Source organism: Zosterops lateralis (genome assembly GCF_965231275.1).
Source record: "Zosterops lateralis genome assembly, chromosome: 8".
Classification (NCBI taxonomy): Eukaryota; Metazoa; Chordata; class Aves; order Passeriformes; family Zosteropidae; genus Zosterops; species Zosterops lateralis.
Genome location: NC_139768.1, coordinates 13022677 through 13035863, shown reverse-complemented (window position 1 = coordinate 13035863; position 13187 = coordinate 13022677). Strand labels below are relative to the sequence as shown.

General features: G+C 41.6%; 1 protein-coding gene across 2 annotated transcripts in view; it reads left to right on the top strand.

Moving 5' to 3' along the window:
* Nucleotides 1–5056, top strand: part of BTAF1 (B-TFIID TATA-box binding protein associated factor 1) — a 43448-nt gene extending 38392 nt beyond the window's left edge. For both annotated transcript variants that reach the window (XM_083866789.1, XM_083866788.1), the window contains exons 33-38: nucleotides 338–463; nucleotides 1213–1365; nucleotides 1949–2160; nucleotides 2321–2480; nucleotides 3053–3223; nucleotides 3444–5056. In XM_083866789.1, coding sequence (XP_083722915.1) covers nucleotides 338–463; nucleotides 1213–1365; nucleotides 1949–2160; nucleotides 2321–2480; nucleotides 3053–3223; nucleotides 3444–3596 — 975 coding nt within the window. In that variant the 3' untranslated portion in view covers nucleotides 3597–5056. The remainder of the gene's footprint in view (nucleotides 1–337; nucleotides 464–1212; nucleotides 1366–1948; nucleotides 2161–2320; nucleotides 2481–3052; nucleotides 3224–3443) is intronic.
* The last annotated feature ends 8131 nt before the right edge of the window (nucleotides 5057–13187 follow it).

Here is a 13187-nt window from a genome sequence, read left to right as displayed (position 1 = left end):
TTCTCTGAATGTACTAAAATAATTTTGTGTTTAAAACACTAATTCCAGTCCTGTGTAGTAATGGAGTATTTCTTGAGCTTAATTTTGGGCATTGTTCAAGAACAACATGTAGGCATATGCAGATTGTTTTTCATTAACAATTTCCAAGTAGAAAGAAAACAAATGGCAAGAGATTCTGTTGTTAATGTTTATCTTGTGTTAATGTTATCTTGTGTTATATGAAATAGCTTTCTTGATGAATGATAATTCAGAATTTTAACCTGAAACTGAACTCTGAATAGGACTGTCTGTCTTCTGCCAGGAAAAAAACTCTCTCATTCTCTTGTCTGGTCTGCAGGTTCAGCTTTATGAAGATTTTGCCAAGTCTCGTGCCAAATGTGATATTGATGAAACAGTTTCTTCAATTTCACTAAATGAAGAAACTGAAAAACCAAAGCTTAAATCTACAGGTCATGTATTTCAGGTAATGTTCTTTTCAGTAATTTTAATTACTTAGTACGTACGTCTTTGGTAACTGTATTTATAGGTTTAGTAAAAAATGAAAATCAAAATAGTAAACTTAAACATTTGTGATCATAAGATCTAAGCGTATTTATGGCTGGAATGTGATGTATAGCTATTATGTTTAAATTATGGTTTTGCATCTTATGAAGCATAACACTGCCTTGTATTCTAATGCGAGCTGCTCAGTTGGTGTAGAGCTGTTATGTGGATCTTGTAAAAACTGAGTACTGAGGGAGCAAAACCTCAGAATGAGGAAAGTAATTCTGATTGCATCAGCTGTTACACTTCAACATTAAGATTCTAAAACATGGATAAAATGTTTCCTTAAAGGGTAGATCTGAATTTATGAAGGTTCATGATCTAAGAGAATTGCAGATTAACTCTTGGTTAATTTGAAACAATTATTCTCACACTGCTCCCAAACCCATTTCCTCTATTGTAGACTCAGATCAAAGTGTGGGAAATGGTAATCCTTGCATTTTTTTCCTGAAAGAAGGGACTGAGATCACAATGAGTGTGACAGTGTCAGGATACAATTTTAAATGCAGGTTTTAAATGTGCAACTTTGATGAAAATAGACCATAAAGTCCAGATTGTAGAATATGGCCGAGTGACCCCCCCTACTTACAATCAATTCTGTTAATCCTTTTTCTGTAACTGTGTTCTTGCTCATTATTTCTTTGAACTTCATTTCTTGAATAATGAAAGGCATTGCAGTACTTACGGAAGCTCTGCAACCATCCAGCTTTAGTGCTCACAACCCAACATCCAGAGTACAAGAGAATTACAGAGCAGCTTGCAGCTCAGAATTCTTCCCTCCGGGATATCCAACATGCACCTAAGCTGTCTGCTTTAAAACAAGTAAGTGGACATGTGTTGTGCCTTAAATTCCCCAAATGTCTCTACTGCTGTTAGAGTTTAGGGTGTTATATTTAAGATTTCATCAATATGGAAACTCTTCCAGATAAAATTAAGTAGCAAATGAAGAAGAATGCAAGGGGGTTTCAGGGATATGCCCTATTTTCCCTAATAATTCAAGAGGGAGGGGGAACACAATCTTCATAGCAATGATGTCTATGTAACTTGTTGGCATATGAAAAATCTTACTTTGTTTTATTCTTGTCCCTCTTGTTGCAGATTTTTTTTCATTTTTATTACACAGGAGACTACTTCCTTGATAAAGTTAGATTGCATTGCATAGCTTTACTTACAATAGAATTTAAGTGAACAAAATGTGGGGTATTTTTTTAATGACTCTTAAGATTTTCATAGTTTGACAGGGAAGCCAGACTTTGCCTTCTTGTTATTTAAGTGACTGTCATTTAGATATTTCCTTCTGCAATTTGTTTCTCTCATTCCTACTTCTGATAATCAACAAATATCAGTGTTCACATGAGATCTACAGTCATTTTAATGACACACTTTAATGTTCTTTTACTTAAAGCTGCTGCTAGACTGTGGTTTGGGGAATGGTGGATCTTCAGAAAGTGGTACAGAAGCTGTTGTGGCCCAGCACAGAGTGCTGATCTTCTGTCAGCTGAAGAGTATGCTGGATATAGTGGAGCACGACCTTCTCAGACCTCAGTTACCTTCAGTTACTTACTTACGACTCGATGGCAGCATCCCTGCTGGGCAGAGACATTCCATTGTTTCCCGGTATGCCTTACCCCTTCATAGCCACTATGAGGTCAACTTCAATGAACTGTATTATTTATATAGTGCAAAATTGGGGTTTTTGTCTTTCTCAAAGCAAATGAGGTTCATAAATTCTTGATTTAAATTAAACTTACCATACTTTACTTCTTCTTGCATGCAGGTTTAATAATGACCCATCTATAGATGTTCTTTTGCTCACCACTCACGTTGGTGGACTGGGGCTTAACTTGACAGGGGCTGACACAGTTGTATTTGTGGAACATGACTGGAACCCCATGAGAGACCTGCAAGCCATGGATCGGGCACATCGCATTGGGCAGGTGAAAACCTCTTCATTCCCCATAAGAGGGTGGCTTTTCTCTGCTGAACACTCTCAGTGCTTGAGAGAGTTTGTAATGTATAACAAAGTGACATCTGTAGGTTTCTACCAAGCTTCTATTCATAGTTACTTCTTGCAAATAAGCCAGCTGCTGAAGTGAGTACCTCCTTATTCCACCCCCAACTTGGTAAATCTTGGTAAAGCTGCTAGGGAGGGGCCAGAGAAGAATCACCCTTTGGTGGAGGAAGAGATGACTGAGGACTGAGGGGACAGCCCACAAGGTTTTCCTTCTCTGGTGCTTGAACAGGGCAGGAATGACTGCTGGTAGTCTTCCCCTAGAGCTATAAAGAAACAGTGAATTCTTCCAGAGGACAGAGGCAACTGAAGATGCCTCTACTGTATAGCAGCATAGTCTCATGCTTTCCATCTGATGCCTGTCAGACTGAGTAGTTACTGAAGGGTAACTCCAAGCCAAACTGCTTCTAGACTGTCCATGATAAACACTAACAGCTTATGCTTTCCTGAATACCTAAGATAATACTTTCTAGCTAAGTGCGATTTTTTTTCTTTCAGAAACGTGTCGTTAATGTGTATCGCCTGATAACCAGGGGAACTCTGGAAGAGAAGATCATGGGTCTTCAAAAGTTCAAAATGAATATTGCAAATACAGTGATCAGCCAAGAAAATGCAAGCCTGCAAAGCATGGGAACAGAGCAGCTTCTTGATCTGTTCACTCTTGACAAGGTAAAGAAAAATTTTTACATATACCTACCAAAAATAGTCAGCTTAAGGAAAAGCTTTGCTTTGAAATGTAAAATTTAATCACACAAACGCTTAAGTTGGACTGATGAAGAGTAGACAGCTCTCTGAACAACAGGAGGAAGAGATATTTCCCTGAAAGAATTTGTTAAATTCTTGGAAACATTATTCTGTATATTAACAGGAATCTTTTTCTTTTGTGAAGGATGGCAAAACTGAAAAAGCAGATACCTCTACCTCTTCCTCTTCTGGGAAAGCATCAATGAAATCAGTACTCGAAAACCTTGGAGAACTATGGGATCAAGAGCAGTATGACACTGAATACAGTCTTGAAAACTTTATGCATTCATTAAAGTAACCATCACATATTTGTAATACAACTGCTGCTAGTTCACGTGTTTTTCTGCTGATATTCAGCAAACTTCAAAGCGTATAGAGTGAACCTTTAGCTTAATGTGTAAATAGACTTACTGAAAGAAGAATCTTCGAAAGACTGGCACAAAGTAGTGTCAGCTGTTTCACTGGGAAGTTATTCTGTCTTAAACGTTTGCACTGTATAAAAACTTTAAATGTAAACATTGTGAGGTGGTTTGAATTTTACTTGTTCTGAACAGCTGCAAATTCTTACTTGGTAAAAGAATTTTAAAAAAGCAGGTTTTTACATTTGTTAACAAGTGTTACTTGTGTTTGCAGTTAAGTCCACCATTATTTCTTTCTGTATCTATAATAGTTTTGTACAGTTGTTTCAGTGAGTACTTTAGGTTGTTCAGTGTACATTTTTCTTTTAAACAGAACTTGCTTTTATGGTGTACTAAAAAAGCAATTTTCAACTTAAGCTTTCATTCAGATCATTTCAGGACTTATCACCAGAGGCAAAGCCTAGAAGCCTTGGAAGTATTGAATAATGGAATGGCACTAGGCCTGTGCACCCACCTTTGTATATTGACTATAAATATATCACGCTCTTCAGTCTTTTGACACCATCTTGTGAGAACAGCTGACTTGAACTTTTTAATGTAATGAGCTCTATTAAATACAGGTAATGGCCTATTTGAGGCCATGTTTGCATCCTGTTAGCAGGGGTGTACTTTTTTAATTTATCTATAAGGCTAGAATATAGCCACTTTGAGAGATGCATGTATTCCATATGTTTCAATCCTATATATTTTTTGTAACTAAAAGAAGAAATTAAATATACAGACAGACATTTTCCAGAAGTAGATTTTACACTGTCTAGGATTCTAAAATCCATGCTAAAAGTGACTGTGTACTAAACTGATGCATGATTTAAAGCTTCTTAAAAGAATAGGGAGGACTTCTTTTCTTTAGGAGAAAATATACATAGGAATACCTACATTCAGTTTGAGGTAATTGAATAGTTTAAATTGTGTAACAAAGATAGTAAGAGACTTTAATAGCAGTGAGTGAGAATAATATGGCTGTATGTTATGCAGCTTTTTATAAAAAAGGGAGGCAGTAGTAAAAGTGTGTTTCTAGATGTGCATATGTACCAGTATATGCACTTTTTATAAATATTAAATTATAGATAACTTACAGCAGTTGTCTGAATACACAGAATATATGTATAAATATAAAACCTAAGGTTTGTAGCTTGCTGTGTGCTTAAGCATCAGAGCTTAAAAACCACCAGAGACCTCAACTATTGTAAAATAAGATTGTTTTAAAACTATATAAATCAAGACAGTTCTACAGCATTGGAGATGAATTAATGTCACATTTCAGTAGTTCTGAACTGCCAGATTGTAACTAAATTAGCATTCCATGAAAATAAAACAAACTGGGAATGTATAAGTTGTATGTTGAGTTTGTCTGTGTTTAGTTTTGTTTCTGTAGGGAATGCTTATCTGGCTGCATAAAAAACCTTATGCTTTTGGAAATTACAGCTGGATTACGAGTATTACCTTGGTTAATTTCCGCCTTCAGACTATTTCTGTTGTGCTTTCAGCAATGATCCAAGCAGGGGAGACAAGATGGGGCTTGGTGGTGTTTGCAGAGAAGTTACAGTGCTGGAATAATGCGTACTTGAAGATAATTTGGTGCAGTAATTTGGTGATAGTGCCTAGAAATAATGAGATATTTGAATAAAGAAACTTCTTTAGTGGTAAAAATTGCATATGTTTTTCTTCAAGAGTTTTATTAGGTGCAGTGGTACAAAGCTGTTTGGGTCCTGTTGTGAAAGAAATAGACAGCATAGGACTGTTTTAAGCCAGTTATTTATCACATTGAGGTTGCTATGCAACCATAATAATTTTAGCGATGGCTCTCTTGGATATCACATCAAGAAGACTCCTGCACCTGAAAAACAGGGGAAGGCAGAACCTAGAATAATTATTTCAAGATTACTTGTATGTACAGACTGATTTTAAGTGTTCTGTGAATTAATGCTTTGAAATGTAAACCAACAGGAGTACTGCACCAACTATATAAAAAATGGGGTTTTGTTACCTTAATATTTAACAGAGAGCTCTTCTATGCTTTTCAAACTAGCAGAGCATTTGCCAAGATCTGGCTTGTTTGTGCAGTGTCCTCAGTGCACAAACTGCATTCACTTACAGCAAAACTCCAGCAAGAAATAGTTCTTAGAATGCATTTGATCTAACTGCATTTGATCTCTTTAATGGGTATTCAGCTGGACCTAGACCAAGGTCTGGACTGGAATAGGAAAGTTTCTTTATTTCTAGGCTGAAATGGAACTTTCAAATATGTCAGATTCTCAGCACCAACCATTTTGCTCTCCAGCTCTGCCCCTAGTACAGGTTGTTACTTGTTAATGAGGATACAGCCTAAGCCTTGATTGACTGCAGGTGGAGGCCCAAATAAACAGGAACTGAGTAGAACCATGCAAGGGCTCAGAATGCTTTGGGTTGGAAGCAACCCTAAAAAATCATCCATTTCCAAAGCTCTTCCCTGGGCAGGGACAGCTTCCACTACATCACATTGCTTCAAGATCTGTTTAACCTGGTCTTGAACACTTCAGGGATGGGGCATCTATAACTTCTCTGGGCAACCTGCTCCACTGGCTCATACTCAAGGCTCGATGTGTTGTGTGTAATTTGCACTGAATTAAACTAGTCTCTCTCATCGTTTAATAGCATCAAAAAAACCACTTAATAGTCACCAAAACCAAACCTCCAAATTAATGTAGTTCCTGATTCAGAGCTTGCTAATGTACCTCTGACTGGGTGACTGCATTCTGGGCTGAAAGGAATGACTTTGAAACAACTGTACACATAATGCTGCTTTTCAACCAAACTTAAGGACTGCTTGAAATTCTGCGTAAAACTAAATGGAGAAGTATTTTTTGCAAACATGCACCAGGTCTACTTAAACACACCTTCTGCTGTGTCTGTTGTACTTAGTTTAACTAAGAATTCAGTCTAATAAGTCTGTCTTTCTCCATGCATATTATCTTTGGAATTCACTTAGGCAGGAAGCTACTTGCTTTCTGCAAACTGCAGATTTCTAGGTTGTTTTTTTTATCCTTCTCCCTAATGCTTTTGGAAGTTTTTTTCCCAAGCTTGCTGAAAGCAAAATTACACTGAACATCCAAGGTATACGTAGTGATTTAGTTTAACTTGAATTAGTTCAAGTTGAATCTTTTGCTTTAGTCCATTATCATTAAAAATCTTATATTTTACCTTATGATTACCAGATTTAAAGAAAAATGCTTACATTTCTCGTTAGTGGTATCCCCAGCTTTCTTACTGTCTCATGGTTCTGTAGGTTGTAAGGCAGAGCACACATTTCCAATTAAGCCTTAGTTCAAGCAGAAGTATGGCACTTTTAAGCCATATTAGAAACTGTGGAAACCTTCTAAGATGAAAACATACTCACATACCAAAGCTTTTATTAACTTGCTTACAAATGGTAAATAATGTAGTGTTAAATCTCGCTTGGTGTGCATTGTTAATAGAGCTTTGGCATAGGGCAAGCTTTAAAGATTTTAAGGATCACAGCAGTAACTGACTTGTGCTAAGTTGCTTTGTAATCAAAAGCTTGGAAGATGGAGTTCTTTCTTTAAACCAGGCAGAAAGATGCTTTAGATTTTTTAAAAAATATTTTTAAAAATATTTTTAAAATCACATTTAAGTGAATTGCTTTCAAGGACAGTTCTTTGAATATAAGGATTTTACAGAGGTGATAATCCATCTAAATTCTTTCAGTGGTCTATAAAAAGACATGACCTTTGAATTTGTGTCAGAAGCCCTTTCAGTTGTCTCCGTATCTTCTAGTAGCTTCACTAGTTCTCCAGTATTCTGCTCTACAGCAGGTTTGGAAGTATCTGTTCAGTTCCACTGTCTGTTTTTAAGGCCAACTCCCTGTTCAGCAATCAGGATTTAGTTGATTTCTAGCAGCCAGGCCAGACTCAGGGATTCTGCCCAGCAAGGGAAAGCTTCCTTTGGTGTGAGACTGACAGCACTACCCTCTCCAGTACAGGAATGCCACTCCCCTCCTGGGAGGACCATAAGCAGCAGGGCAACAGAGCTCTAACTTCACACTGACAATTCTGTGATCTTGGATGTCACTCAAAAGGAGATGCTCTTCATCTGCTCTGTGTGTGTGCACAGGCAGAGCTCTGCTGGAGTGAGCCCTGAGATGAGCTCTGTTGGTTGGAACAAGCATGGTGCTCATAATGCCAAGTCCTCTCCATTCATAAGCTTTATGCAATAACAACAAAACCTTAATTTTCTTCTAACAGGTACCTTTAATTTAACATAAAGAGTAGAAGGTCTGTGCCTAGCTCCTCTGTATCTTTTTTCCTTGGGCAACAGCTAAATGCACTATGCTTACACTGTGCATATGCTGCAGTAGATAGGCGAGAAGACGAGAGAAAGTTGTTCATTGCTAAGGTTAAGAAATTTTTATTAACTTCTTGTAGACACTGGGATCCAAACTTGCAACTTAACTTCTCAAGTTGTACTCAACCAGCCTTGCATCTACACAAACGAGCACACATGGGTTTAGGAAATTTGTTAGGCTATCCTTCTTTAAGGCTACCAAACATATATATAAAAGTCCTATGTTCTTTTCTTAGCCCAGTCATGTGGATAGCTAACTTGGAGTTGGGTGTCTGACAATTTATGAAGTAATCAGCAATCACAAACTCTTACAGATTATGACCTTCAGTATTTTCTTTTAAAGTAAAATTCAGACCAGGATTTGCTAAGTTGTAAGAGGAATTCCACGTACTAAAATTTCCCTTTTCAGATGAGGGAAGTTGATCCAGAGAGCAGAAACTTCAAACCTATAAATTCAGCCTCAGGTGCCAAAGCTGCAGGGGAGAAGGGAAGGATACACTGCATCCTGCCAAATGGCTGTTCCAGGGATGCAGCAAAGTGAACTACTCTGCAGTTCAGTGAGAGGCTCAGAAATAGCTGAGCTATCAGAACATGCTGGCCATGTCTCCAATACACTCCAGTTCCAGGGGCCTTTGCAGGGCTATGCTGTGCTCTCTGTGCCAAGGCTGTGCCTGCCAGAGATTTCCCAGACATCAGGGTAATTACATTTCCCAGTTTATGCAGGCTGGGTGCTTAGATACTCCATTGAGAAAATGGGAATACTGCTCAGTGTAGCGGCCCAAGCGGATCATGTGGTTAACTCGTGTGCTTTTTGCTGCTGTTTCAATGTTAGCTCTCTCTGAGTAAATACTGTGCTCTCCAGATACACATTTATGTATTCTGACCCTGTTTCTTGTGACTCATACTGCACTTACAGAGATTTAATTATCAATCACAGCCCAGCATCTGAGAAATAAAGCCTTCAAGTAGAAATTTGTAATGGTAAGCCAAGGGAAAAGCTAACGCAGATGTTAAAATCTGCTTTTGCAAGAACAGAGCTTGAAAAAAGTCAGTTGAATTTGTCATGATCTCTGCTGTAGCCAGAGAGGGAAGACATTAAAAATACATCAACTCCCAGAAAATGACGCATTCCAATTCCTGCCTTTCTTCTGAATCAGAGCTGCCTCACTTAACAGCAAAACTGACTTTTGTCTTTGCATTACCAAAACAAGTGTGCCTTTAGGAAAATGCTGCACTGTATTCTGATCTATTTCTCCATGCTGCCCTCGCCTCCACACAGTCCAATTATAAAACACTTCTGGGACACTTGCAACTGCTCATTCTTGGCCTCTATTTTGCAAGTATCATCACTCATAAACCACAACAATCTTGTCAACTAAACATCAGGTACTCAAGTGCTATTTCATGTTCATTTGGACACACTTGGATACCTGTATAACACAGGTAAAGTTCACTTCTGGGCATAAAGTCAAAATTTGGCCCATGCTCATATTCAAGAGAATGTGTTTTCAAGAGATGGCAGAGGAAGGAATCATGCAGAATAACAAAACCAGCAGTAAGTGCCAGCCCACCAGTGTCTGTCTTCATTTATGACTAATTTAAAGCTCACCCACTTAGGCATCGTATCAGTTAAATTATCAGTTCATTTGCAAGTTGGAAAGGGCAACGTGGCAGAATTCAAAGTTGGTACTTCTCCTTTCTTTGCTGCCCTGGTGAGTGCTGCAAGATGTGATCAGCATTGCAGGCTTCTCACGGCCGGCACAGTCAGCAGTAGTTAATTATTGTTTATAAAATGCAGAACTCTGTGTTCTCACAGTTAGAAGTTGCATCACTCTTTGGCTGTGCCTATTATTTATCAGCTGAAGAGCAAGGCAGCAAACAAAGTAAGGAGAGTGAAAAAACACCAAAACCCATGGCAGTTTACATTGGCTGTAAAGGGGCAGGGAAAGCAAAGGAGGAGGAAGGGACATGGGATGCACTTGCCATCAGCCTATTTTCCCTGGTTCTGTTTGGTTTATTTCTTCCAGTTTCCCACTGTGCAGTATTTTTGCCTCCAATGTAATGTGGTCACAGCTGGCAAAGCCACCGCACACTGCTGTGGAAGAGATTAGAATGCCTTACCCCTGGGAGCCTGGTGTGCGCTGCTTCATCCCCTCCCCACTTAAGCAGGAAAAGTAGCTCCAACCACCACCACAGGAGCCTGCTGTGCCACCCCAAATGAGAAAACAAACCAGCCAGACTCAAAGTTCAGATAAGTTTCAGTGGCAGATGGCTCTGGACACCCCACAGGTTCCTGCACCTGCGCAGAAACCCAGAGAGGAACTCCGACCCTTCCAGGCCAGGCAAGGCCCAGCACCGGCCGTGAGGATACAGCAGCCAGTGCTGCCTTCACAGAGTCATGAAAACACAGAATATCCTGAATTGAAAGGGACCCACACTGAGCCCAGCTTCTAGCCCTGCACAGGACTGCCCTAGGAGTCACACCATGTTCCTGAAAGCCTTGTCCAAACAGCTCTTGGACTCTGTCAGGCTTGGTGTCAGACCACTTCCCTGGGGAGTTTCCAGTGCCCAAACATAGCCTGGGTGAAGAACCTTGTCCTGATTTTCACCCTAACCCTTCCCTGCCTTCACACCCTCGCTGACCCTCACTCTCCAAACGGCATAACAGAGGAAAGGGCCTCAGAACCACGAGTGTCCCGCTGCTCCTGCCATGGCCCTCAGGGGGAAAGGGCATGGAGGGCCCTCAGCACCTGCGGAGCCACACTGGATCCCGGGGCTGTCCCGGTGTGGGATCCACGCAGCGCGCCCACCCTCAGAGCTCCCACTGACCGCCCCAGTGCAAGGCGGCCTCAAATTCCCCCTCTCCCCATTTCTTCCCCCTCCCGGGTTTACCATTGTGAGCCCCAGAAAACAACCCTCGCCTCAGAGCCCGGAGCGCGGCGGGGCCGGCCGGGGGAGGTGGATGGCGGATGGTGGATGGCAGCTGGTGGATGGTGGATGGCCAGTGGTGGATGGCGGGTGGTGGATGGTGGATGGCAGATGGTGGGTGGCGGATGGCGGATGGTGGATGGTGGATTGCGGATTGTGGATGGTGGGTGGTGGATGGTGGATGGCAGATGGTGGGTGTCGGATGGCGGGTGGTGGATGGTGGAAGGCAGATGGTGGGTGTCGGATGGCGGGTGGTGGATGGTGGATGGCAGATGGCGGGTGTCGGATGGCGGATGGCGGATGGCGGATGGTGGATGGCGGATGGTGGATTGCGGATTGTGGATGGTGAGTGGTGGATGGTGGATGGCAGATGGTGGGTGTCGGATGGCGGGTGGTGGATGGTGGATGGCAGATGGTGGGTGTCGGATGGCGGATGGCGGATGGCGGATGGTGGATGGCGGATGGTGGATGGCGGATGGTGGATGGTGGATGGCGGATGGTGGATGGTGGATGGCGGATAGTGGATGGCGGATGGTGGATGGCGGATGGTGGATGGCGGATGGTGGATGGTGGATGGTGGATGGTGGATGGCGGATGGCGGATGGTGGATGGTGGATGGCGGATGGCGGATGGTGGATGGCGGATGTTGGATGGCGGGTGGTGGATGGTGGATGGCGGATGACAAATGGTGGATGGCGGATGGTGGATGGTGGATGGCGGGTGGCGGATGGTGGATGGCAGGTGGCGGATGGCGGATGGTGGATGGCGGATGGTGGATGGCGGATGGTGGGTGGCGGATGGTGGATGGCAGGTGGCGGATGGTGGATGGCGGGTGGCGGATGGTGGATGGTGGATGGCGGGTGGTGGATGGTGGATGGCAGGTGGTGGATGGTGGATGGTGGATGGCAGATGGCGGATGGTGGATGGTGGATTGGAGCTCTCGCACACCAACAGAACCGACCACTCCACCTCACCGTTCTGGGCTCCTGCAGGGTGAGGATCACCCCGGGTTTGGGGCCAAGTTGGGCACCTTGTGTTTTCCTAGTTGTCCACCCGAGGTCTCTAAAGGCAAGGAGGGCTCCTCTCCGTTTCCTTCGTCTGATGCTGATTGGTCACAGAGTAAGAGTTCCATCCGTGGCAGAGATGTATTCAAGGCACTAAAGGGCTTTTGCAATTATTAGATGACTTTATCAGCTTTGCTTTGGCACTTAATCAGCTGCAAAAGCTATTTATTGCCTCATAAACTCCTCTGCGGCAAACATTATCCTTTAATTAATCCCTGAAAATTACAAAGCCTGATGAGGTAACCCCTTTTTCACACCACCCAGTTAAGCTGAGGAGAATTTGTTGCTGTTTTCCCGTTTCATTTTGTTTTTAGACGTTTGTCAGCTGTCTCAGTCAGAGGGCTTGTCAGGACAGGTAGTGGCAATTTAGCAGCATGTCCCAGGTAACAAATACCAGCCAAATCACTGAGCTGTGAGGATTATTCACAGCTGAGAAAGTTAGGAGATGAGTAAAAGTTAAACCTTAATTTAACTCGCATTAAAATAGGAAAGGCAATCTGAACAGCATGTGGCTGCAAAGTTAGAGGATGTTACAGACTCATTAAAAGATTGGACCCGCTGCTAATTAGGATTTTTTGAAGCTTTAAGGGCACAATGGCAGAAGTAGATCTCTTGCATACTGTGAGACTTCGGATGCATTCTTGCTTTGTATATCATTAACTTTTGTATATCAGCACTCAGAGGAATTCAAAGTAACTGAAAAGCATCAAGATCTATGTCTGCAACAACTCAATACCTTAAGATTTCCACTAGAATAGTGTTTGGATACAAGTTTTCTTTACAGCACAGACATAAAATTTTGCTGTTTCCACACACCCCAACCCATACCCCCACCAGATTCAGACATTAGTTTTCAAGTAAAACAGTTCACAAAATAACAAAAGTGTTAGGCATCACTGTTTCAAACTTTTATCTGACCTTATGAGAACTAGAATTACAGCTGGAAATTCAATGCTCTTGTGTAAATGTGTCAATTCTACTTTACAAGGAGTTGAGAGGAGCAAGAAACATTCTACTAAATATTTGGGAGTTGGCAATGCTGAGTCCTATTTCTTCACTTCCCATGGATGACTGATAATTGTAATGGAATTACCATTGGCTGGTCAGAAATAGGATGTCAAGAGAGAGGTCTTTAAG